Genomic DNA, 27737 nt, shown 5'->3' with positions numbered 1-27737 from the left:
TGCTCTACTGGGAAATGAAAGCCTCGACATGCTGCTATCAGTCTCCCAAAGCAGTCAAGACATTGAAGAAACCCCCAGCAGGCTCTTTAAATGGTTTCTTCAACATTTCTATTTGTAGCCCTGTCTCACACCCTCCGCTCTGGTAGTCAGTGTCTCCTGTCCCAGTGTAGGACTACCACTGCCCCCTCCCGAGTTCGTCCCTTCTCGCTTGCTGCCCCTTACTCCTGGAACCTTCTTCCCCCACATGCTCACCTCATCACTTCTCTGCCCAATTTCAAAACTGAATTAAAGACTATACTGTTTAGAGAAGCGTTCCCAGAGGCGAGCCCCTCTCTGACCCAGGAAGCCTCCTTTTAACCATCCATTAAGAAGCCAAGCCCTTCCTCCAGTCCATCTGCCTCGGTCCAGGCCTCGGAGGTGGAGAAGATCTGCTGGACCTGATCCCATTCCCCACCACCACTCCCTTCTCCTTTTGTGTCGTGTCTTCTTAGATTGTAAGCCTGAGGGCAGGGAACCATCTGATAAAAGATTGTATGTACAGCGCTGTGTAAATTTACAGCGCTTTATAAATAAAGGTTAATAATAATAATAATAATTAATAATAATTAATAATAGCATCTGCTGAAGAAGAAATTCCATATAAAAGGCAAAGTTACTATCCATTGTAAATGAGGTGAAGCATAATGGCAAGAAATAATGCTGTGTTCTGAACTGAAACTATGTGCTGCTAGAGTACAAACCGACACACAACCAAGTCGTTTAATGTTGCACAACACCATTTTATAGCGCTGAAGGCACGTTCTCAACAGGATTATGACAGTGGCATATTCAGAAAATGTAAAAGATTATGATTTATAAACTAATATTGCACGGCGTTCTTTACTTTTGCAAAACAAAATATCAAGGAGGTTTCCTGAATATGAAAACAGAATATACGCATAGTTATGGCTGGGACTTCTGCTTCATGGACTAGAGGCAACCAAATCATAAAGCAAAAGTCTAACATAAACGTAACGGCGGCAAAGAGCGGAAAATAAATAAGAATTCAATGCCTTGCATAGCCTTTTCCGCAGTCAGGTTTCGAAGCGGGTTTAACATATAACTTAAAACTTGTGAAAAGAGAACATGCTCCAGAAAGGGAGCAAACCTATTTACAGGAAGGTCACAGCTACCTTTAAAACGGCCACCGGACATTTAAGACAGAAAAAGGACGTTTTGGTTTGTTGAATTAAAGCTGAGTATAAAATATTATTCACAAGGTTATCCAAGACGGATATTAAAAAAACAGCCTGGAGAATCGCGTCTAGAAAAGGGGGAAGATTTTGGGGAAAGACAACATTTTCGGCACTAGATACACATCTGTGAAGTTAAGTTCTTCATGCTACGTTTCTCTATTCGGCTGATCAAAACGAGGCACACTCCATCAATGACATTTGAAAGCATCCTGATATGACATGCCTCATAAACGTGATTAGATTTGTTTTTCCATCTCAAATATACCTTTAGAATGGGCCAAGGGCAAAGGTAACCATTTTCACTGATTTCCAGCCTGAAAAACAAAGAAAGCAAGGCTTTGCCTTTGGCGAAGGGGCATCTGGGGGTCTCCACCAAACTGTCACTTAATTTCGGTGCAAAGAGAATTTCACTTGGATCACAAGACATCGCTTATGAAGTTATTTGAGGTGGTTAAAACTGAACTGATTCAATCTATTAAGCAAGCCAAATTTCTTTGAGCGGTCAGGTAATGTTAATGGACCTCCATGGCATGGGTAACTGAAAGGATTCTGGCAGGCAATTAAAAGACATTAATTACAATCTATTGAGAGGGCAACCTCCATTGCCCCTAACTTGAACTGACCGACTCCATCACAGCCTCTAACGCAAATTTAAACTGAAAATCTGCAGCCCTTTTCTAAGGAGCGATCTTAAACATAATCTAGAAATTTGGGGCAGGAGGAAATGACTTGAAGTACAAAACTGTCAAAGTAAATAATACATCTGCTTCCATGATTTCTGTTTTGTAGAGATTAAACACAATACTATATTCCATCTCACTATAATGGTTACAACTGGGACAAACTGGGGGGGAAAAGTGTGTGCAATGTGAAAGAGAAGAGATTAGGATAAGCTTTCCAGCCGCAGCTGCACACCCAACATGCTCCAAGGCCCTTTGCAACGTATGCTGAAAAAGCATGCGTTTCCTAGGCATGTGCGATCTGGCTCTAGATAAAGAGGGCGGCAGACGTTAAGCATTTTCCATAGCAAAATGAAAAATGCATAGGTTTGGGGGTTTTGAAGGCTAAGCCCAGTGTTAGCCTAACATGCCAGGGGAGGACCTTGCGTTTTTTGCCATGTCCCCTCTGCAACCTGCCCCTTGTGGCCCTCAGGGGTCAAGTTTTTGGAGGCTCCTAAGGTCATTTTAGGTTAGGGTTGGGGTTAGGGTTCTGGTCAGTTCCTGTTTTGAAAAAAGGACTAAAATGCCCCCCATGGCTCCTAAAAAGCATTGGGAGGAGGAGGCATTTGGGGCAAAAAATGGTTATTGCCATGGGAGTTTGGTGGCCATAAATGACATTTGAATGTACCCTGATATGACAGGTCCCATAAATGTGATTAGATTTATTGTTTTATTTTTCATAAGCCTCAAATCTACCTTCCGAAATTGAAGGGTCAGGGAATGGGGTGAGAGAACGGCTAGGAGGTGGCCGAGGCTAGGAGCCACAGCCCTGTGTCTCCTGGGTTTTGGTGCTGCTAGATTCCTGGCTTCTTTAACTTTAAGGGAAATGTTGGCATAAAGGGATTCTGTACTTCATTATTTCAACCACTATTACCTGTCCTTACAGGTAAGGGCAAAAACCCACCCATCCGCCAATCCACAACCATGGTGAGAGAACTGTGTGTGGGCCACAGTTTTAACTCCCCATCGAGCTGTTTCTTATAAACACAAATCAGTCATGTGTTTTAAAGCCTGTGATGCTCCATTTAAACGCTCCAGCCACAAAATGTGGAACTGAGTATGAATATCAGTTAGTGCAGAAAGGTACTTGGCATAGATCCATCTTAGCAGCAAAGTTAGTATCAATCATTCTTAGCATGGCAGGGAACCAACTACAGGAGCAGCAGTGAGCAAAGTGGGAAAGTTTCAGTTTACCAGCATGAAAACATGGTCTAAAGAAGAGACCTTTGTGATGATCACAAAGAGAAAACAGCCAAAGAACTCTTGGGATTGCTTATTATAAGCACACCCAAAGAAGCATCTTGTAAGAAATGGAGGGGGGAAAGCCTTCCAAACGTCCACAATGGTCCATCTGTCTCAGACAAACATCTCCTGACCATTAACACATCTTGATTCGCAACTACTTGGAGAGAAACTGCAAAGAGATACAGTTGTAAGTTGCAAAAGGAACAGAAATTGTGGCCCTGACAACTCAAAACAAAACTTTGTTGTGTGGCCAAGGATGAAAGGGAGAGGTAAGAGCCTTTTCACCAAAGACCTCAGAGGAGTGTTGCAATTGCTCAGTTCGAACGGAGGGGAAAGGACATAAATAATGGGAATGGTTTCTCTCTTTTCCAAGGAAAAGACTTGATATTCTGACATGTGTCGGTGGAATGCCATTTTCGTACTTAAAACACTATGAAGCAGGGAAATCCTGAATGTTAAGCAGTAAGGCACATCTGTTTTGAAAAACAGAAAATGTCATGGTTTCTACCCAACGACAAATGCCACGCAACATGCGAAGAAATGGCCTAGAAACCATGCGCTGCTCTTTCAAGATTCCAAAGCGTGTCCTTAACTGGGTGCCTTACCAGAGAAAAACATTTGAAACACAGTTCAGCACAAAGGCTCAGCATTTGGCTTCCGGCGCATTCTCCTCTCTTGCGCTCTCCCTTGGCAAGCTCTGGCTTCTGGATGCTGAACAAAACAGTGCAGAAACTCCTCGCTCTCTTGAAACATGCCTCCCTTGCCGACCCATGTCCTAGTCAACTGAGTAACTAAAACCTGAAGAACTTTTAAATTTGATTCCCAGTCCAGCCAGGTCAACCTCCAGAATAAACCAGTGCTTGGAGGGAGACCTGGCCCTTCCCGCGTTTCAGAGGGTCGTGTCGTCTTCCTCCCGGGAGTCCCCCACCAGAAGCGAGTGCTTGTCCGGGTCGCTGAGGACGATGCTGCTGCGGGAGCGCTTGTCCGACAAGAGGGAGTTGATGGAGCTCCGGCTGTAGTTGATAATGCGGTCCATGAGGCTCAGTTTGGGCGACTCCGGACCCCTCTCGTCGATCCCAATGTGGACGCTGATTTCCGAGGGGCTCTTCTGCCTCACCTGGCTGCGGGCGCGGTGTTCATATTCCTCAGAAGTAGGCTTCTTGTACCTAAGCAAGGAGGAAAATACACACTTTTGAGATAAGGCTGCAGAACATACTAACTAGCAGAACATGCTGGAGAAACAAGTCTCTGCTCACTATTAACCTGGGAAGGAAGAGGATATGAAAGCACCGTATATACTCAACTGTAAGTCAATCTCATGTATAAGTTGAGGGCAGATTTTGGGACCAAAATTAAGGATTTTAATAGGAACCATGGATAAGTCGAGGGTAAAATTTGGGGGCATCTAAGAAATGATGTAAAGGACATAGCAAAGGAAAACAATGCTAAAGAGATAGGCATAACTGTTTGTGCTCATCCTAAAGGCTAGATGGATGACAGAATAGAGGAGGTCAGTGTTTCCAGTACTCCTGCCTCTTATATTCTTGCCTTTCGCCAGGGGATGTTTCTTTCTTTAATAAGAGTTAAAGTACAGTACTCACATTGACCCATGGATAAGTCGACTCATGTCTTTTGGATAAGTTTTCTGACTTCAATTTCTAGACTTATACATGAATGCATTCAGTATTTTGTATGTGTGAGTGCCTGAGATTGTGTGTGCATTATTCTGAAGGGGACACCAGGTTGTTGGTGCTCAGCTTGGAAGCAGAGAGCTTTTTCTGGAAACTCAATCGTGGAATATCTCAAGAGATGAATGTAAATACACTGGGAGGAAGGCTTGCATGTTTGCAAAGGAGAAGAATGCTTGCGTGTGCCGTACTTACAGTTTGAGCAGCAGAGAGGAAAGGACGACAGAGACGGATGAGGCTGCCATTGCTGCTGAGCCCATCCAAGGCTGTAGCACCAAACCAATGGGAAGGAAAACACCTAGGAGAGAAATCAATGGTAACTCCAAGGAACTGAGAGTCACTCAAACCTCAGACTCACAGGCGTGACTGTGCATCTATGAAGAACGGAGCATGTTCTATCATCAACTGCTTTTATGCGGGGGGAAAGATGGAGAAGGCAAAAATCCAAGTACAAGATGGGAAAATTTAGAGAGTCAGCAGTAAAACACAATGACCTTACCAAATCCACTTTATTTTATCAAGGAGTTCTCCTGTGCTCTTACCAAAATGGCTTAAAACAAGAGTTTAAATAATGAGGCCTGGGATTAGCTGCGCTCTTCATCCCTAAAATGTTGTTATATTAATTGCAGCTTTCTTCTTTCTCACACAAATCCCAACCCCCAAGAAACCCCAAATCTTTTCCTGGTATCTCTCTGTAAATGAATGAAGCGACACAGTATAAACATATCCAGCATTAGATGCACCACCAAAGGTAAAAAGATTCATGTACATACCAGCAGCCACAGGAACTCCAACCAGATTGTAAATGAGGGCAAAGACAAAGTTGATTCGTATCCTTCTGACAGTCTTCCGGGATAAATCTATACTTGCCACCACATCCAGCAAATTGTTCTGCCAAGTAAGACAAGAGGTTTTACACAATTTGCCAGGATTCATTTTACACTGCAGGTTGCTGGTCAAGTCTAAGTCTGGCAAATCTAGCATTACAAGTGGAGAACCAGGAGCCATTAAACAGGAATGCTTACAGCCACGATCTTATGGCCAGCACCAGCAGGGCATGCGCATTCTCCTCCTCCATTTATACAGTGCCATCAATGTAGACAGCGCTTCACAGAATTAACACAGAATGTTTTAAAAAGACAGCCCTGCCAAAGGCATACAATCTGATACACACACACACACACACACAAGTGAAGGAGGGCTACAACTACATAACGAATAGAATACCATATGAAGCAAGCAGTCCTACCAAAGGAATATACAAGATTACTAAACTAAATACACTAAAATTACAAACCCTGTGGAAAATGAAACAAACAAGGTTTTTAAATTAAGATTTAAAAACAACAAGGGAAGGGCATGGGCACCTTTTAATAAAGAAAACAGGCACAATGAGTTCCTGGGATTGCAGGAATGTAGTTTTAAAAAATATAGGTACAGATGCAAGAGCTTACAACTCAGAGACACTTCATTTGCAAAAGGGGCATCCATGCATAAACTGCCTCTTATGTCTTTGAACTATGAAGACTGTGGAGTTCATCCATGGTTTGTATCAGTTTTTAAATGCAAGAATAGCCATTTATCCGCAGCGCCCAGCTCCCCTGAGCTTTGGCTCAGCCCCATCGCTTACCCTGATCAAGACCACGTCTGCCGCCTCAATGGCCACATCTGTGCCGGTGCCAATGGCGATGCCCACGTTGGCCATAGCAAGGGCAGGGGAGTCGTTGATCCCATCGCCCACCATGGCCACCCGCTTCCCTTCGCCCTGCAGCTGCTTCACTTTGGCCACTTTGTGGGAGGGGAGCACTTCGGCAAACACTTTGGAGATGCCAACCTGTATGAAGAGGCACAGAAATTGCACCAAAAAAGGTCAAAACTACAGCAAAAGATCCCACAGGTACAGCGAAGGTGCGGTCATTAGGAACACTGAGTCAAGGCTGTTAAAAGTTCAGTGCAAACTCTTCTTTTAAATGCAAGGACATAAGTAAACCTTCTGAGGGACCTGTTGCACAGTTGTTCTCCACTGAATGGCAATCTCAAGCTTCTCTGTTGTCTGTGGCACACTTTTAAATGATCTAAAAGATGTAGAGTCTTACCTGAGAGGCAATAGACCTTGCCGTTTTGCTGTTGTCACCAGTCATCAGAACAACCTCCAAGCCCATAGCCTTCAAAGTACGGACGGCTAGCTCTGCTTCAGGTTTCACTGTATCAGCAATGGCTACCAAGCCACAGAGTTCACCTAGACAGCCACCAGGAACATGTTGCCATTAATCTCCTTCTCCGTTTTTTGGGTGGTACAGAAGGCCTCTCTTTGTAAAGGATTTCCCTCCCTTTCTTTCCCCTTCCTTCTCTTTCCCTCTTCCTCTTCTCTTCCCTTTCTCCCTTCCACTTCCTTTTTTCCTCCCACTCAGAAGCATACACAAAACTGACTGTGTGTTGTTACTCTGAGTCTCCATGTTAGTGATGTGGGAGAAAAATCTTTATATTTTCCCAATGCTCTGCATCGACTGATACACGATTTAGCATGTTTAACTTTTATGTCTAACCCACAAATTAACTTTGTGTGTTGTGTACTACATCTTAGAAAACTTCCAACTGACAAGAGCATTTGAAATGAAGGAATCTGATGAAGGGGAATAAATACATCACATGTGAATATTTTAAGACTCATAAATGTGCTCTAAATTTATTAGGCTACCATTTTTAAGAGCTACTTTTGAAACTGAATACAGTACTTGACAGAAAAATATGGCAGGTGTACATCTTCTGTCTCCCATAACCATTCCATGTGCTGCTTCATGGAGCTCCCCCTCCGCCTGCGTCCCTCAGTTTCTTCCGTGTAAAATAACCAAAACTGAGTCCCAAAGCCCAGCACCAGGCTTACCATCCACTGCCACAAGGACAGCAGTGCGCCCTCGGTGCTCATGCTCAGTCATGGCCTGATCGACTTCATTTTTGACATGGAGGCCGTTTCTAGACATCCATTCCCGGTTTCCAATGAGAACAGAGTACTTCTGAGAATTCCATGTGGCTGAAAGGAAAACAGTAGTGCCATGATCGTGTAATAAATCACATCAGATCAATAAATAAAGGGGAAGGGAAACAGCCAGTTAAAAGACAAAATGATCTAAAACTGGGGAGGGAGGAACAAGTGACCATGTTTTCACATGATAAAAATGAGCTCCATTTAGCCTTAGATTTGTAAGTTCCTCTTCTCTCCTCTAGTTAACAAAAATGAGGTGATTAAGAGCTTCCTCATTCAGTTCTGGCAAAACCGCAGTTTCCCACTGCATCTGAACTGCTGCAGCTCATTCTTATAAGGCTAAACCATGGTTACATCTCAGTGGAAATCTTGCTCAGCTCCCTTCCAATTCCTGGATCATCAGAGGTTGGTGCTTACACAACCACAAACACTTGGGCAAATGCTTGCTTTAAAGAAAGAATAGTAAGACACAATGTCCCATTGACAGAGAAATGCTACTGTGAAAAGGATGGTATCCCAGGAATCCCCCATTCCACCTCCTCCCCAGAGAAGGTCCAATACACTCCAGTGACACAGGGGCCAAACCCAGGCTTCCGCTTGACGCAACCCACGTTTTGCAAACACCTCTTAACTTACCTGGCAACCGTTCGTCAATAATCAAGGCTGGCTGCATCTGCTCCCCAACCTGGTCATCAATATTCACAAGGGCGGCATTCCTGGCATTGTTATCTTCGATAGTCTCATTCCTGCTGTAGAGCAAAGCTTCAATATTGGTGACTTTACAGCTGATGCCACAGCCAGGGACTACTTGGAAATCTGTACACGTGCCAAGGGTGTCAGCGTCCAATTCCTAGAGAAAAGACCAAGACAGAGAGTGCCATGTTCAGCTGCAGCTGGGCAATCGGTCCTCTCTATTCACCCTCTGAACTACGTAAACTACTCACTCCCCTACCTGTTTGCAGTATTTTGTTATAGCCGACCCCAAAGGATGCTCACTGTTGCTCTCCGCAGTTCCCACTAATGCCAGGATCTTATTGCGTGGCATCCGGTTACCCTCAACCAGCATCTTCACCTGCATCACCACGGGTGTCCCATGGGTGACAGTCCCTGTCTTGTCAAACACCACAACTTTAACCTGCAACAAAACATACACAACGTTAGAATCCAAGCCTCTTTTTTTCGTGCAGAATACACCCAAACTAGTTTTGGACAAAGATGAGAGGGGTCATGCTTCTAAACAGATCGCAGCCACTTTGTTCCTTGCTGATCCAGCTGTAAAGGAAAACCAGATTTCTTACCTTGTGTGCCATCTCCAGCGGTTCTCCGCCTTTGATCAGGATGCCATTTTGTGCTCCTACACCGGTGCCCACCATCACAGCTGTGGGGGTTGCTAAGCCCAACGAACAAGGGCAGGCAATACACAGCACCGTAATGGAGGCTTGGAAAGCAAAGCGGATTACCACTTCCGCTTTGGAAATGCTCTTATTGTAGCCCTGTTGGTGGAGAGGAAAGGAAAAGCTAAGAACCAAACAGGATTTGGACCACATAGTTCACCTCACTTCTGAAATTACACCAAATCGTGACTAGAGAAAGTCAACTGTGGCTTAGTATCACATTCCATTGGGCATCATGTTTTACAACAGTGGTTCCCAACCTGTGGGTCGGGACCCCTTTGGGGGTCGAAGGACCCTTTCATGGGGGTCGCCTAAGACCATTGGAAAACACCTATTTAATTACAGTTATGAAGTAGCAAGTAAAATAATTTCATGGTTGGGGGGTCACCACAACATAAGGAACTGTATTAAAGGGTCGCGGCATTAGGAAGGTTGGGAACCACTGTTTTACAACTAGGTGGAAAAGATTACATTGTTTAAACAAGGTTTGAAGTGGGTTTGCAGACTTGGGTGCAATGGCCGAAAGGACAAACCACAATCATTATGTGTCCACAGCTAATGCTGAGGGAAGGCCATTACCTGTTCAGGCGAAATTATGATGCTACAAAGAGAAAGCCAGAGACAAAAAGGTTTAAGAAGGTGGGCAGCTGTGGCTATCCAGATGTTTTGACACCAATCCTACATGTCAACAAGACTGAAGAGAGGAAATCTATGTCTTCACAAAAAATTACAGAAGTAGTCGTATCAGAGACTTACGGGAAAGTAAGTTTCCACAATTTCGAAGTCGACAAATCCAATCACGATCCAGGCAAACAGCGTAACCACTGAAACACCAACAATAAAAGGAACAAAATAGCCACTGATTTTGTCAGCAAACTGCTGAATCGGAGCCTAAAATGGAGACAGAAAAAGTAGCAAGTTAATTCTAGGCGTTCTCTCTGGAGCTTTGAGGTGGTTTGGGCTGGTGCTTCAAGTATATTGCCAAGACATATATGCAAGATGGACTAAATATAGTTTAATAAACCTTTAATGTCTGTTTAGATAATTATGACCCATGGGTAAAATCCTATTAAGTGCCTATGTGTGCCTTTGTTTCTCTTTGGCCACAATACAGAGGACCATTCTCTTGCCATTTGTGCCAAGTCCAAAACCTCATCCCTTCACAACTAACAAGCCTCGGGGTGGCAATTCTTTTTACTGGTGAAGGAGTGGAGGAGATAATTTGGAAAAACAGCAGCTGGTCTCATAGGTATTTTGCTGGAACAGTATGCAACACATCCAAACTGAAGTATTTTGTTGGCACATCAGTGGCCAAGATCAGTAACCAGGAGACACAAAAAGTTTGGAACGACAGGTAATTTCCCTCTTGAAGACCAATTTGGCACAGTATGCAAACGTACCTGGAGATCAGATAAAGACCATAAAGGAGCAGTGCTGAATATAATGGCCAAAGAAAACAGGATGGAAACTTCCCTTCCTCTCTATTGTTCTTGGCTGAAAGTACCTTTGAGGTTTGGGCTTCTTCCACAAGTTTGACAATCTGGGAAAGAGTGGTGTCAGCCCCGACATGCGTCGCAGAGATCAGCAGGGATCCATTCTGGTTAATGGAGCCAGCAATGACGGTGCTGCCAGGCTTTTTGGTTACGGGCATCGCTTCTCCTGGATAAGAGAAGGCCAATGAAACGTTATGAGGGCTATTCTTGTATGGCTTTTCTTCCAGCCCCTAGTGCTAATAGCACCTTCTTTCTCCTCCTCCCAGTCGCCCCATCGTCAGAACAAACAAAAAAAGCCTAGATGGCTTGTGATGGGCTGCACATACGAACACACACATATGGCTTGCCTGTGATGAGAGACTCATCCACCATAGAATGCCCTTCAATAACACGGCCATCTACGGGAAACTTGCCCCCTGGGACCACTTTGATAATGTCGCCCCGCTGAACCAGTTCAACATCTACTTGCTCTTCACTGCAAAGAGGACATGAAATGCAACAGTTAATCACACAGACCTTGTAGGACTTCAGCAGTTAGTCCTATGAACCACCTGATTCTTCCCCAGCATCCTTCCAATTGCTTGCCAAGCAAGGACCACCTCTTCTGCGGTGGCTCTGACCTGGTTCCTTAATCCTAATCCACAGACGCAATGAAGCCGGCACACAAAACCAAGCCCATGTACATTTAGGCTATTCCCTCCCTTGGCACATGTTTCCTTTCAAGCATCTATAATTTAGATTAGAAGTACTTTGCACAAGGGACTTGCCTCCTGTTAAATCTATTCTCTGCAAAGTTCAGTCTACACAATTCATGATATCAAAAGAAATGGAAATGAAGGAGTATGGAACAAGAAATGTATAAAGCACCTCTTTCAATCTTTTAAGGAAAAGGTAATAAAAAGCAGAATACCTCAACAGGATGTTGTCTGGACCTAACATCACAACAGTTGCCTCTGTGGCTTGTAGTGAAATGAGCTTTGCAAGGGCCTCCGAGGTCTTTCCCTATGAAAACACAAAAGATACACATTCTACATTCAAAACATCATCAAAGGGCATGCAAGCCACCATTTAAACAAATACTGACTGTAGTTTAATCAGAGAAGAAAATTCTAACATTTCTAAACAGAACACAGAATAAATATCTGTCAACAGAGACAACAAAGTAGACTGCAGTCCCAATTGTTATTCTTTAAGATATCATAAGACTCCATGTAGTCTATTCTCCATTACTTGCTTTAGGGTAAAGACAGGCTATTACTGTAAAGTGTGAGGAGCATATGTATTCTGTGACACTTTTCTTCATGGCAGTGGATGTGTGTGCAAAATGCTGTTGCCAGATTTAGAACAGTACTTCCATCTTTGCCCTTGGAGTCCTACAAGCATCATAAAGTTTTATGTTCCCTTAAAGACTAAAAGGTTTTTATTTGGCACAAGCTTTCAGAGACAGTTCTCCCCTCCCCTCCAACATCTACAAGTATCCTATAGCTAAGGGATGAGTGTTAAAGTGCTACGGCAATCTGATGCCTGCTAACCAGACCGAAAGCGTTTTGGCCATTGCTGTTGTCACACTGAACATATGAGCAGCCTTTTTCCTGGTTTACCTTGGCTATGTGCTCCAGCCATCGCCCCAATGCAATGAATACAAAGAGCATAGGTGGGGTGTCAAAGAAAGTCACGGGGTTGACCTTCGCTCTCTCGGCCATCGCAACCAGGACAACAACAAGGGAGTAGACAAAGGCAATGGTGGTTGCCAGCACAATCAGCACATCCATATTGGCCGTCTTATGCTTCAGGGCTTTGTAAGCCTGGATGTAGAAATGCCAGCCTCCAAAGATCTGCAAGGAGAGCCAAATCCAAAAGGATACTTCACATCAGACAAAGAAAAAACACAGTCTTTAGGACTACTGTATTCTTTCATGAACACATGATGCGCATGACTGGAGATCCTGCGCTGTCTGTGACCTTGCTCTGCACTTTCGGGGGTTCATGAAAGATTCCACAAAATGGTGCTGAGCCAAGAGATGGCAAGCAAGTCTGCAAAATCCCTGCAGAAACCCAGCCTCCAGAAAGCAAAATTCACACTCAAGCTCTTTTAACAGGAGCAAAAAGCTCAAAAGATGGAGATACATGACTTATGCGGAACCAGTTCATCATCGTAATGCAAACAGCCGGAGGAATAAAAACATGTGGACATAGCAGCAGCAGCAGCAGCAGCACTAACATCCCAACATTAAAGAATTCTCATTTGCTGGCATTAAGCTACTGAGGTCATTGCAGTGAACTGCTTTGTTCACTGATCTTTAAAAGTATTGATTTTAAAAATATATCATTTAAAATCAATAAATGGCCAGGAACAAAGTGTCACGAAACATGAATTGTTAACTTAAGAAAACAAAGCCTTACACTCTTGGCCATTAATGATTAAAACAATGGCTTTTAAAATCAATGGATTTGGAATGTTTTACAAATTAGGCATCACGAACTTGATCTTTAAACAAATTATTCCCAAGGTCTGATTAACTCACCATCAAGTTTTAAGTAGGAGGGAAGCATAACCAAAAGTGGATCCATTACACTAAAGCTTGACGCATTTTCTGCTGCTAAGCCCAGAAGTAGCCTCAAGGTTGCTTTGGGCCCTAATGGTTTGCTTACATGCAAGTCCAAATAGTGGTTCAAGTAAGATTACTTTTAGCTACCAATACTTTCGCTTCCGATATTGCAGACTCATTTTGGACAGAGAAAGAAAAGGATTTCTGAAGGTGACATCAACTGGCTGCTAATGGGAAAAGACAATGTTGTTAACCTCTCTACTTGCCTGAACAGGGACACACAGCAGAAAGGAGAGCAAATTCATAACAGACAACCCAGGAAGGATCTGTTGCTCCAGAAACATCGACGAATGGTAGGCTTCCATTTCTTCTTTGGTCAGATTTCCAGCCTTGTGCATGGAGGACATGTGGCTGTCCACCACCATCATGTAGATCATGAGCCCCATCACAGGAATGCAAAAGAACAGGCTTACAAGGAAGGAGCGTTTCCATCTTAAATAGTAAGAGAACAAGATAGGGTTGGAAAGGAGCAAAGGCAAACTTGAAGGGGGAAGATGTATGGAGTGCATTTCCAGCATGTGGCACCTTGGGCATGGCAAGAAACACTTAATAAGTTGTGTGGAACAAAACCAAGATGGGCCAAAGGCTACAGGCCGCTCTGAGAGCCTTTAGGACTGAAGAGCGGGTATAAATACCTAAATAAATAAATAAATACAGGTAAACCTAATGCTACAGAAGCTTGAAGTGCAACCCTCTGAAAACACAAGGACACAAACATTCTGGATGTCTGCATAAAACTGCAAGTGCCATTTTAAAGCAAGACCCTACACTAGATTCTTATTGAAAGAGTCAATAAGAATAAAATGCTAACATGAGCTGCCCCCAAAATTAAAAATACTCACTGCCTTATTTCCTGCCTGTGATCCAAGTGACTGGCGCTTCGGTCTTTCTTCACCAACGCAGCATTAAATCCCAAATCCTGGGAAAGGAGAGACATTTGAGCGTGAGACAATGTGACTCAAATTTGCAATGCTTTTGAAATATACTTTGCAACTGACTGAAATGCAAACGATTGACTAAACCAGTGTCAGGCACACAAAGAGGCATCCTTGCCATCATAGCATCCTAAAGTTAGAATGCTAAGAAAACTTAGACTTCATTGCTTCCAGGTATTATATTTGCCCCCCTTCTTAATGCAGCTAAACCAGCAAAGCGCATTCACAAGAGCACTTACCTCTATCACCCGAATGATGCTGCGAGGACCAATGATCTCAGGGTCATACTTAATGTGTGCCTTGTTTGTAGCAAGAGCGACTGAGCTGTACAGGACACCTTTTGTCTTCATAAGTGTGGACTCTATTTTATGCACACAGGAGGCACATGTCATTCCTCTCACCTGTTAGGGGGAAAAGATTTGTTTTAATGTCTGTAGACTACTATCGCAAGGAAAATTTTTTGAATGCATCAAAAATAACAAAGCTGAGCATGATGATGATGATGATAATGAACAAAATCTGTATCCCATTTTGGGAGAAAGGCGGGATATAAATCCAATAAGTAAATACTATCTTGCATTTTTGAAGCATTTAATCTGGGACCCAGCATAAGTGTAGTGGTTTGAGCATTGGACAACGACTCTAAAGACCATGGTTTGAATCCCTGTTTGAGTAGAAAAACCCTCTGGGTGACCTTGGTCAAGTCACTCTCTCTCAGCCACAGAGGATGCCAATGGCAAACCCCCTCTAAGTATTTAAAGTGTATTTATGGCAAACATTTCTTTACCAACTGTATCTTGGGTCTTTCTTTCCAGAATTGGTTCAGAGGTGGTTTTGCCCTTGCCTTCCTCTGAGGCTGAGAGAGTGTGATCTGCCTAAAGTCAGCCTGTGGATTACTATAGCCAAGTAGGGATCCAGACCTTGGTCTTCCAGTGTCCTAGTCCAAAACTCAAACCATTACACTACACTGTCTCAATACACACACAGCACTGCACAGCAGAAAACAGACAGGGCAGCCACATCAGTCATATTAAATGTTTTGAGATTCAGACTCATACATGTTTGGAGGAGGAAATATATATCTTACTTTCCTTTCTACTTTCATTCTATGTTTAACACAGATTTGCGAGATTTCGCATTGGCATTCCGAACTGAAAACATATATGGGAGAAAGTTTGTTTGCTTAGAGTAAGTGAAAAAATACTTGGCAACCACAACTATTTCCATTCCATCCTTCATTGCCTTTCCTGCCTACTCACTCAATAACTATAGTCAGCATGAATAATTCTTAAAATCTCTTGACGGAAGTACTATCTTAACTCTCATGTTCAAGGCACGGGTTTTGTGCTCTTGACCTCCTGTCCTGCATCTCAACAACTATGCCATTCTGCCACTCAGCAGTTGGACTTCCTCTCTCACTCTGCAGCTCAGAGTCGACTGTTACACTCTGATCAGAATATCCATGCGCTCCTTCCTCTTTGCTGAATCCCCTGAAATGGCCAATGAAAGTGCTTACCAAAAATTAACCTGACTTTATTTCGGCATGCAGGTTTTTTAGAAGCAAAAAAGAGGCCGTCACGCTAAACTGCACTGAAGCAGATTGCTGTTCCATCTTCTGCACACTTTTCTGACTAAGAGTGCCGCAGTTAAATTGCCAGTCCTCTTTCACTGGGAATGGTTGAGTAAAATTGGGCTTGGGAAACTGGTATACCCACTTCAGAGCTGCCCTATAATTTCAAAGAGATTCTCAAAACAAAACGTCTCGACAGATAACACCATTTTAAACACAGCAGGTATACTGGATTCCTCACACAGACACCTCAATACACATATATACCCCTGGATGATGAAAGGAGACGGGGCAGCCACATGAGTTATTAAAGCCATACAAAATGTTTTGAGACACATCTTTAATAAGAGCATTACACACTAATTACAAATTTGTCTCCAGTGCCAACAAAAGTTCACTTTTGCAAAGCTGCTTGGTAAGAAACTGTGCAAGTAAGGCTCATTGTTTAAATAATCTGCTTACCACAAGTTCCAGGATCCCGTCCCCTTGATCATAGTTCTCCAGGACGGTGGCTCCAAATCCCAATTCTCTGATCAGTTCAGCTACGGCTGGCGGCTGGATGACAGCAGGATTATACCTCACTTCTGCCTTCCCAGCCATCAAGGCAACAAGGACGGAGCAGATGCCTTGAAACAGAAACATTGCAAGAGTTCATGAAGATGCTATCAGCGCAACACACAATGCATTGATCTCGCCAAAGACATCACAGATCTCTGTTCAGAACAGCAAGAAAAGCAGTAACAGAACATCTGGGTCATAATGTGCAACCCCAAAGGCTGTTTGGTTTTTCCATACAAACGGATTTATCTCCAACAGCCGTAAAAGTAAGTAGCTACCTTGATATAAACACTGGAAAGAATAAAGACCTCTCTTAATATATATTTAACATTTTAAGAGTTTAAGTCCGGGGGGGAAATGAACAGGATTTCCGTGCCTTTACAAAAATAAGGAAAATGTATTGTTTAAAACAGAGTTCACAACAGTGTCAGTTAAGTAATAAGAGGAACACAGCCACTTATTTGGGAAGCAACCACTGAGCAATCGAATACAGGATTTTTAATAAAACCAGTGAAATCTAAAATGCCATTAGCTTCATGATTAAAACTTAAATCTGTTTTAATACTGTATCTCACCATCTTCTCTCTTCAGATTCCTTTCAATGTTCGCCACACAAGAAGCGCATGTCATGCCAGTGACCTGGATGTAGCACTTCGATGGGACATTCATGTCCTGCTTGTCGTGAACGGGCGACAGCTTGGAGCGGGCATCCATTTTGGGGAGTTTACTATCCTGAGATTCTGCCATCCTTTCCTGGGAAGGCTGAGTTATGAGCACCACTGGTTCTGTGCTGGGCGATACTGGGAAGAGAAAATAATACCACAAAATGCATTAGCATCCTTTTCAGCTACTAGGTCCTGGAGACTGAGAGTTATGTATCCTGCCATTTGTCAAATCCAGCCCAGAGAAAGCTGGCTCTCAGAGAAACAAATGCATTTGCCCTTCAGACTCAAGGCAAAAAACAACAACATCTAGGGCAGTATTACCTGTTAAGGAAGCGTCAAAACCCATGTCCTCAATGGAGTTTCTTAAGTCATCTGGGGATGTCAGCATGGGGTCATATTCTATAGTTGCATTACAGTTCTGAAGTGAGACGCATATTGACTTCACACCTGGCTTTTGGGATATCACTCCCTCAATGGACTGGACGCAAGAATGGCAAGTCATTCCTTCCACATTTATCATGGTAACGTGCATCAAGGGATGGTGTGCAGAGCTGTTGGCAACCCTTGGAGATTTCACTGGAGATTTGGGAGAATGCAGCAGCTCTCTGTTTTTGTGTCCATCGAAAAGGCTGACCCTGAATGTCCCTGGGGACACAGCTTCTATGGCTCTTCTTAGGGCGCTGATGCCGATGAGGCCGGGGTCGTACTTCACGGTGGCCGACTCGTCCTCTAACGAAACCACAATGCTCATTACTGCGGGGAGGGCTGAGATGCTGGACTGAATATTGAAGACACAGGATTTGCAGTGCATGCCTTCGACCCGGAATCTGATGGTCTGCAGATTGAGACTGTCCTCTGGACTTTTTGGCGCCGCTCTGGAGGAGCATTTGGTCTGCGTGTTCTTCAGCCGCTCCACATCAATAGCACCAAGGTTGAGGGGTTTCGGCGGCTTCTTGATGGAGGCCATGAAGCCTGCAGCTTCTATTTGGTTTATTATTTCCTCGGCCGCGATGATATGAGGCTGGTAGACGACCGCGGCTTCCTGGTTGTCCAGGGAGACTAGAAGGCAAATGGGGAAAGGTCAGTTTGCGTCTCTCATGTGAAAATCCTTCAACTACAGAAAGGCCTGCTGTGGACCAAAGATGGCAAAAAATGCAATCCTGAGACTTTTATTTGCTATCCACCCTCAACCCTTCCCCCTAAAAATATCAGGAGGGATTTTTGAGTGTTAAGGAATATATAAAGGAATATATAACCTCAAACCTGCTAATGATTTCCCATTACCTTTGACTCGTGTGACGCCTTGCAGCTTGCCAATTTTCCCTTCGATGGTACTAGTGCAGGAGTGGCAGGTCATTCCTTCGACTTTTATCCTCAGCGCCACATCCCCCGTTTGGGATGCATTCATATCTTCAGAGGTCCCAGGGCTTTTCTCACGTGGCACATTATCCGAACATAACCCTGGCACTATTTGGCTGACCTGCTTTTCATCGATAACAGCGGAGACAAATGTAACCACTAGGGATTTCTTATCAGAGGAGTTTTTCACATCTAAGATGCCCTTGGTCTTCAGGAGGCGGCTACGGATCTCTTCACAGGTTGAAGTAGACTGAGCAGGGATTGTGAGAAACGTAGTGTCTGCTACAACAGGTTGTGGGTTTGTGTCAGTAAGCACAGCAACAAATCCCATGTCCTCTATTGCTTCCCGTAGTGCTTCTGGAGTTTGCTCTTTGGGGTTGTAAATAATGGCTGCATTCTTATCTCTGAGTGAAACCTTGCACCGAAAGAAAAAAAAAAACAACAACACACACCTTAGACAACGAAGCCAAACCAAGATTAACATTTCTTTAAGGCAGCATTAATGGATCAGGCAGATTTGTCTTATTGTGGCGACACCTTGCTTGGTGATTTCATTATCTAAGAAGGAAATGCAAAACAGTAAAGCTATGAAACCACAAATTAACTTGGATTTGTCTGTAAAACAAGATGACTTTTTACAAGGTGAGGTGGAACTAAGGCGGCTCCATGGCTTAAAAATCCCACACACCATAATACTGTATACAATTCTCAACTAACACTTTCTGCTGCGCCTTAAGTGAATATTACAATTCACATGCGACCTGACAGCAAAGATTATACTAATCTCTCATTTTTATGCACACCAATCCAAATAGCTGGCTAATACAGTTGTTGTTATTATTATTCTTATTATTAACCTTTATTTAGCTGTAGAGTTAGATTTAGTGCTTTTGAAAACCTGTCAGGAAGTATTTTGAAGCATGTAGCTGAAAGACTATTCACAGGAAGGAAGGAAGGAAGGAAGGAAGGAAGGAAGGAAGGATGGATGGATGGATGGATGGATGGATGGATGGATGGATAGTATGGCAGTAGAAGAATTCCATCAGGCAACACTCTTATGCCCTGTCTCTATCTCACTTCAATTTTACCACTACCTAAGCAATACTTCACTCTTCCCTGTTTTGTTCTAATGCTTGCAGAGACTAAATGCACAGACATCAGTTTTCTTTCAGTGCAGATCATCTGGGACTTGAGCCTGGGCAGAATTTCATCACCAAGATTGTACACAGGGGCCCTTTGGCTGTTTAGCAGCAGCAATTCCTTATCTGGATTTTTAAGACACACACACACAAACACAGAGCGTTGCTATCATGAACACCATACAGGCTTGCCAACGTCATGAGCTTCTCAAGTAAGAGGGGACTAATGTCTGAAACCTGATTTGCTTTCAGCAGACACAGTTCTTCTCCTGCCATTTCGATTTTTAAAAGGGCAAACTGGTGCCACTGAAAAGCCCATTGCGTTAACTTCACATTTTAGATTTTCCCGAGGCAAAACACAACCAGGAAGTCATTACTGTGATCCAATTACACAAATGTAACCTATTTAAGTGCCACTGCATCTCTGTGCTGCCTTTGGCTAAGGTGACACTTATTGATTTACTTGCAATTATACATAGGACAACCAAAAATGCAGGCTTTCTGAAATGACATTAAGTAGGTGCTCTTTTCTCCCTCTGCTTTAGAAGTGGGCAATCCATGCACACATCTGCAAAAACTGCTATGGGAAACCATGAGGATGCCTAGATTATAGGGGGAAAGTTGGCAGCAAAACAACTACTATACACCAATATGGTAGCTTTACTTACTTTAATACTATGAACTCCTTTTAGTTTTGCAATCTGGGCTTCAATAGACTCTACACAAGAATTGCATGTCATTCCCTCCACAGAGACAAAAATCAATCTCGTGCCAGATGCTGGATCCATTTTGTTCACCGTTTCACATTCCTGTTATAGAGGGAAAAAAGAACGACACCAATAAAAACCAACATTTTAGATGTGGCATTTGAACGCAGGCAAAAGATGGCTAATGGAAAATTGCAAGGAACCTTATCTGCATGAAAGCGAACAAAGACCAAACAAATAAATAAATACATAAATATTAAAGTTGCATACTATCACAAACTCTTCAGTACATTTCCCCCCATAAATAAATATGTTTTATTTCTAAAATGCATATCTGAAAATATATCAGATTAGCCATGAGTGCCAGCCCTCCTTTCCACTTCTCCTCCTTTCCACTTCTCCTCCTTTCCGCTTCTCCTCCTTTCCGCTTCTCCTCCTTTTCACTTATCCTCCTTTCCATTTCTCCTCCTTTCCGCTTCTCCTCTGCCCTTCTTCCAGACTAGGACTAAAGGCAAAAATCACAATAAAAGCAGACCTAGTCAAAAACAGTTGAGACCAAAACAGCACTAAACAGAAGAACTAAAACCAGGCGAAGTATTACATCAAAACAATCATTAAAACAGTTGTATGCCCTAAAGTCATTTCTGACTTAAGGCAACCTTATGACAAGGTTTTCTTGGCAAGATTTGTTCAGAGGAGGTTTGCCTCTATGGCCTTCTTCTTCTGAGGCTGAGAGAGTGTGACTTGCCCAAAGTCACTCAGTGGGTTTCCATGGCTGAGCGGAGACCCAAATTCTGGTCTCCCCATTGATTTAACTACACTAAAACAACAGTTATAGAAATCCTATTGATTCAATGGGTCTATTTGAGTATGGAACCACAATTAAATGTAGTCCATGGCAATTTCATTCCAGTCTAGACTAGCCCTTCCATAAGGAAAAACAATTATCTGAATCTGCATCCATCTGGCTTTTCCCCCCTTTTCCCATCTCTATAGAATAAGGGGCTGTTTTGGAACTTCAGCTGCACCTGTTGCTTATACTGCACTCGATAGTACAAAAGCCCTGTTTGTCACATAACAATTTCAATGAAGGGTATTGCACTCCTGAAAATACAGGCGCAGAGTAAGGCTTATTTATATGTGGCAATTTAACAAGCGGAGCAAATAAACCCTTTAAGAATAATGGGTTTCGTATAAATAAATCTAAGCAATAGGGATGTTATAAATACCTTTACACCATTCCCCCTCAATATGTGTACACAGGAGGATTTCCAATAGCAAACCTGAGTAAACATGGCATTTTGTGGCAGGAGTCTCTCATTATAATCTCACCGGATCCTAAGCAGTGCCCTCTCTAAACCAGATGGTGGAAAGGATACCATTTTGGGACGACATTTCCCCGAACCCTTCAGCCATACCTGCTCCAGAACTCTTAAGAGATGTAGCCTCCGAAAAGCAATGCTGTTCCCATGTTGGCTGGGAAATGCTGGCAGTTCCCAAAAGTATGGGATGAAGTATCCGCAACTGGGCGAATTGTCTAGTCTTGCACATGCTTTTAGGTTGCTATGGACAGAAGTATGTTGCCACTCTCACAAGCCCTGACCAAGCCCTGCTTTAATGAACCACTTCCTTCTTCGAAAACATGTAATTAAAGAAGGTAGAAGCAACAGCAGGTGTGCGCAATGATATGCAGGGCATTGCCGAGTTGCCTTTTATCAGGGCTGCAGAGATTATGCCTCGCCATGGACTTGGCAAATACAAAAGACTGATACAAAAACTCTTGAGACTACAAAAGACTTCTATGGGATTTGAGTTGGTCTGGATAAAGCTATTACCTGCCTGTGGATTATTATTTTGGTCTCCTCTCATGGATCAATACACTTTTGGCACAGTAAAGGAAAAATAAATTAGGTTGTACCTCTGTTGCATATAAACATGTTATACTGTAGTAACTGTAAATGAAGGGTAGCTATTACCTTTGTACAGAGAGCTTAGTTAGGAGGTTCGCATGTTGAGAAGTCTGGCAATAGTGAAAGGTACGGTCCTCTCTTCTATGAACAGTGGCAGCCTCTCCATCTTAAATCAGTTGTGACCCATACCATCCAGAAGACCTGTGAGGATAAAGAAGGAGAGTTTAATATCCCCATCACCATCACTGTCATGGCTGCTTCTCTGTATTCGCTTTGGTCAAGAAGGATGTATGGGGCAGTGAAATGAAGGGTGGGAGCCACTGAGAAGCAGCCTTCCCTGTGGGGACTCCATAAGAAAAGGTGCCTTAAGATTATATGGCACATGTCCTACAATTGCTAACACAAGCCCCATAACATGAGCCAGCCCACTATCTGTCTAAGCTCCAATATGGGAAACAAATGAATGTAGAGGATGCAAAGAACAAATGAGAGGCTAGCTTTGCGGAAGGAAAAACCCTGCCCTGCAAGACGAAGACAAAGGAAAAGTCCTCCCTCGCTTTGCAAACGGTCATCAGCAACACACCACACAGCAGCCTATGTCCAAACGGGGAAGAGATCGTTCTTGTCCTCTTCCAGATGTGTCAGTCTGCAATTTGCATCATTCTGAGTCCAAGAGCAGCTAAGCTAAACCTTGAATGGCAGGATTTATAACTGCCTTGCTATGAAGGCATGCAAAGCTATACCTAAAACATTCTCTTGGGTCCTTGGTGGTTTCTGAAAACGTGGGGTCACTGGTTTGTGTTTCTTCTGTTTTCTTAAGAAAGAGTGACTTCATCATCCATGAACTGCATTCTTTGAAAGTATCTTGATATCAGTCCTGGAACCAAAAGTATTTCTTGCCCAGCTTATCTTATGCCCTTGTTTGCTGACAATGAATAAGCCGTGAGTCTCCCATGCGGAGACACCAAGAACACTCACTTAATCAGTCATCTATTTTATTAATACGTTGTGAGGTGCAAAGACAATGTAAATCGGGTCACAACTTAATAAACATTAGCAGTTCTTCCTTATTGCAAGTAACACAAGCAGGACCTGGACTTCAGGAATTAAAAGAGGTCCCCTCCTTCACTTCTATCCCTCATCAATAAGGTAAAGTTTTAGCTAGCCACCTTTAAAGCTTGGAGCCACAATGCTCTCTTTCAAAAACGCAAATCCATGGAGTTCAGCATGCGTGACTTTTACCAAGCGCTTTGCTCAGCAAGACAAGTCCGCCTTGCTTTCTCTCAGAAGACAATGCCACTTTCGCTGTTGGGTCACAACCCTCTGCTTGTGCCAGAGCCGCTGATGCAAAAGCCATCATCATCCATTACATTCCTAGGACACTTTGACTGAAGACTCTTCTCACTGTCCTTTAGCTTACAGACAACTAAAATGGTTCACTTCGGTACGCAAATGAGGACCTTTGACTAGCATGGCTCCAATAAGGACCAACTAGCAAACATCAAGGGTAGGCAAAAGGTGACCGTTTAGATATTATTGGAGAAGGACTCCCATTAACCAGAGATGCTACAGCCAAAGGTGAAGGATGATGGGAATAGCAACTTCTGCAGGTCATCCTCAGGAAGGACAGGACCCATTTGGGAAAGATGTTAAGAGTACAGTCAAGATGCCAGTCCTCTTCCCACCTTTGGTAGTTGCAGGGCAAGGCCATGTCTCCTTGCGGCAGTCCCAAGACCGACGCACCCATTGCTACACTTGGGGTGGCTGTTACACAAGAACACACACATCAAACCGCAAGTCACTAAGTAAGTCCCTTTCCTCACTGATGCCTCTAAATGGGCATTGATGCTAACCCAGAAATGAAAGAGGCAGCAGCGCAAAGAGTAGGGAAAATGAAGATACAAAAAGGTGTCCTGATTCGTATCAAATCCATGGTTCTTCCTCGGGGATGCCAAACTATTTCTTAAAAGGGAATTATTTGCTATATGTAATAAATGAATAATAAACGAATTAATCTGGACTGAACAGCCTAAAGGCACACCTGTCCCTGTCCCAATTTGTAATGGCTCATCTCTGGCTATAATTCATGCAATGCTGCTGACGAGAGAGATTCTGAGAGAAACTGTACAGGAATCAATGCAACCGAAGCAAAGTGCAAGTTGCAAACTCAGTAGCAACCACTGCATGAAAATAAATGTTTAGATGTTACATATTTTATTTATGTATGAATGCAATAGCAGCAGACATGTGTCTTTAGAAGCATGCAATGTCAACAGACACATGTCTAATGAAGGAGACGTTCTGGTTCATTATTAGTATGGAAGTAGTTGTTTGGAATACGTTGCTCTGTATTTTCCCCATCAAACTAATTTAATTTTGGTAAACTGACTACATACAAAGAATGCAACTTAGTGGCAGAACTGAATATATAAGGATAGCCTTGCAAGGATAGTCAACCACAAAAACTCTACAGGATTAAATGCTGGTGCCATTAAGAATTATTGGTTCTGTTGAATGAAAGCAGAAAGTGATCCAAAATTGTTTTTGGTTACACTAGAAATATACAGATTGGTTGTTGTTTCATGCTTCGATTTGCCAGAAGTCAAACAAGGACTATAAGGAAAGCGCCAGGAAAAAGGCCTTCATAAAAGCATTCCAGGCGTGGAAAGGCTGCCAGCGGCCGAAGCGCTCCTTCAGGTGTTTCAGTGTCAGATATACTTACTGAAGTGTCCTAGTAAAAGGAACAAGTAGAAATGAAGGTGGTTGTTTAAATGCGATAGTTGCAAAATAGACAACCCGTCCCTGCAATTAAGTTTAATTAGATAAAAGTGCCTTGCTGCAAAGAAACTGGTCTCAAACATGATGCAACACTTTGCACAAAAGGAAGGAGAGAACCTTTCCTCCTGGAAGGCTCCCTTCAAATACACAGCTCTCAAATAGACATAAAAAGGAAGAGGAAAAACAAAATGAACGGAGAGCTCTCTTCAGCGTCTCTGAATTGGTCAGTTTTTAAAAAGCGTATCACCTTCCACAGAAAAACAGCAACACAGGTGTGCCTCCTATCATGACAATTACACAACTTTAACACTTGGGTTTGTCCAACTTAACCATGGCACTTCTCTGCTGGATGATAGTGAAGGCATTTATTGGGATGATATTTGCATATACTGCAAATATATACTGAAGAGTAAGTCTAGAAATTCAGATCAAAAAATGGACCCCCCAAAATCTAAGGCCCAAATAAAGCTGCTTTGGGTCACTTTGGAGGTCTGCTGTTTAAAGGATGCATGCAGAATCCAGAAGCCATGCCAAAGCCATGATCCAGTCCTAAGGACTGAGCGCAGCTTTGGCGCAGCTTCTGGACTTGGAATCTTGTAACTTCTTTGACATTGTTCTGCTTTGCTTCATCCTTTAGATCCTTTGCTAGATGCCCCTAAGTTTTAACCTAGACTTATACCCAAATCCATCATTTGGGTCCAAAGCTTGCCTTCGACGGTCGTCTTATAGACAAGCCTATAGAGTAAGCTAGATGTGGAATAGTATTAATAAGCAAAGCAATGGGAAAATAAAACCAAGTGACAAAACTGGGCACAGCAGCGCCATAAATGATTTCCCATGGGATCAAGGAGGCTCACAACATGATCTTCCCTTCGCCTCCAATGGAAGATCAGGCGCCACCCGTTCTTTATCACAAACTGCCCCGAACACGCCAGATACGAAAACAACTTGTCAGATGAATGAGAGATTGCGGTTAAAGGAAAGGAGAAGTCCAAAGTGACTTGGCGGCTGGGTTTGTGGGAGGCGTTTGCAGCTCTTGGGATCCTGGCTGCTGACCAGTTCCATGCAACCGCTTCTCTTTGTATTGTTTCAGCACCAGCGTCCCTCCGAGGTTCACAGCGTTTAGTGCAAGACGCAGAACATCAAGCGCATACTGACCCACAACATTGTCCCCTGGGAAGAGACCCTCCACATCCGCTGGGGATAGGGACACAGGGCCCCCGTGAATGAAGAATGGCCACAAATAACACAAACGCTATGGTTTTACCTGGGAGAACACCTCTCTAGGAATCCCTAGGTCCTCCAGGGCAACTCTATGGTCCACATCTGCCAGACATTGACCATAGAGTTGCGCCAGAGGAGCTACAGATGCCTAACGGAGAGTCCTCTCTAGGAATCCCTAGGTCCTCCAGGGCAGCTTTTGGTTCAAGTTGACCATAGAGTTGCACTGGAGGACTTAGCTATTCCTAGAGAGAACATGAATAACCAAATGGCCGAAAGGCAAAGCCGCAAACGCGGAGACTGAGCGTACGACTTCAGGTCACAGACTGCTGTTCAATGAAGCTGGAGTCCGTAGCTCCTGCCCAGGAAGCCTCAGGATAGGGTCGCAATCAGAGCTGCCATAGTCTTGGGTGAGTCACACTCTCTCAGCCTCAAAGGAAGGCAATGGCAAGCCCCCTCTGAGCAAATCTGGCCAAGGGAGCCCCAGGAAGCCTCGCCTGAAGAGCTGGACATGACTCGAAAGGCACACAACCACAACCACAACTGTTTTGTCTCAAGGGAGCCCTGCACTGAGGGAGGGAGGAGCAAACACACTTTCCCCCTGCAGAGCCAATCCAGTTTGACAAGTCACTCTCTCTCAGCCTCAGGGCTTTGAGGCGAGGGAATCCTGGGGTCGGTAGTGTTTGTGAGGCGTCCGGAGCCTTCTCGGTCTGAGAGCTCTGGGGCCACCAGGGACTACAATTCCCAGGGTCCCGGGGGTCATTTCTGCAGACCCTTCCTCCCTCTGGTCCCCTTTAAGAGATTGTGGACTCCATTTCCCAGAAGCCTCAGCCTCGTGGGCCAATAGGCGGGGATTGTGGGAAATGAAGTCCAAAATGCCATAAAGAGCACCCTTTGGGGACCAGTGGCGAGGAGAGCGAGGAGAAACGTACCTCAGGCGTGGCTCCTCTCCGCTTCTCCTCCTCCTCGGGGCTCCTTCCTTCTCCTTCGCCGGGAGACTTCTGCTTCTTCTGAGGCGGTCTTTACGATGGACTCCCTCCCTCCGCCCCGCCCCTTCCCAACCACGGTTGCTACGCACTCCACTACGTCACCACGTAGAACGAGATGTAGAAAAGAGGCGGGGCTAAAGGGGAGAGTGTCATATGACGGACCTCTGAGAGAGTGGGTCACGTGAGGCCGGCGCGCGCATGCGCACAGCGACATCCCGGAAGCGTGGCTGGCAGGACTAGTCTTCAGGGCCAAAAAGGGGCGTTATTTGGGGCCTGCCTCCGTTCCCAGAATGCCCCTAAACAGTATAGACCTCGGGCTGCGACATCTCCAGGGCGACAGGCAGAGAACTATAGAGGAACATTCCATAGAGTCATGGAGTAGGAAGAGACCCCAAGAAGGGCCCTGATCCAGTCCAACCCCCTTCTTCTGCCATGCAGGAAATCCAAGTCAAAGCATCCCCATTGACAGATGGCCATCCAGCTTCTGCTTAAAGGCCTCCAAGGAAGGAGTGTGTTCCACAGTCAAACAGCCCTTACTCT

At 43.9% G+C, this 27737-nt stretch overlaps 1 protein-coding gene across 1 annotated transcript; it reads right to left on the bottom strand.

The window, feature by feature from the left end:
* Positions 1-758: 758 nt before the first annotated feature.
* ATP7A (ATPase copper transporting alpha) lies at positions 759-27260 on the bottom strand. The gene is made up of 24 exons (XM_042479104.1): positions 27141-27260; positions 22276-22410; positions 20261-20401; positions 18379-18868; positions 17416-18153; positions 17005-17229; positions 16334-16497; positions 14541-14702; positions 14209-14285; positions 13573-13798; positions 12359-12592; positions 11668-11759; positions 11105-11232; positions 10769-10923; positions 10021-10155; positions 9169-9363; positions 8823-9005; positions 8507-8720; positions 7772-7918; positions 6984-7126; positions 6518-6721; positions 5661-5778; positions 5083-5185; positions 759-4365 (listed from the first exon to the last, which is right to left on the bottom strand). Exons 3-24 carry the CDS (start codon positions 20378-20380, stop codon positions 4089-4091), a joined length of 4530 nt encoding a protein of 1509 aa, XP_042335038.1. The 5' UTR covers positions 20381-20401; positions 22276-22410; positions 27141-27260; the 3' UTR covers positions 759-4088.
* Between the last annotated feature and the right edge of the window lie 477 nt (positions 27261-27737).

The sequence above is a fragment of the Sceloporus undulatus genome, chromosome 7, assembly GCF_019175285.1.
Source record: "Sceloporus undulatus isolate JIND9_A2432 ecotype Alabama chromosome 7, SceUnd_v1.1, whole genome shotgun sequence".
NCBI lineage: Eukaryota > Metazoa > Chordata > Lepidosauria > Squamata > Phrynosomatidae > Sceloporus > Sceloporus undulatus.
Note: the sequence above shows the minus strand (reverse complement) of the source record. Positions and strands in the feature narration are given on the sequence as shown.

Bases quoted from the DNA above. Each gene is read 5' to 3' on its own strand.
- ATP7A (XM_042479104.1), bottom strand. From the start codon at position 20,380: ATGGATCCAGCATCTGGCACGAGATTGATTTTTGTCTCTGTGGAGGGA. The intron at 14,703-16,333 runs GTAAGCAGATTA...TCCCCCTAACAG, and splicing joins ACGGGATCCTGGAACTTGTG to GTGAGAGGAATGACATGTGC. The intron at 14,286-14,540 runs GTAAGTGCTCTT...CTCCTTTCCCAG, and splicing joins GCATCATTCGGGTGATAGAG to GATTTGGGATTTAATGCTGC.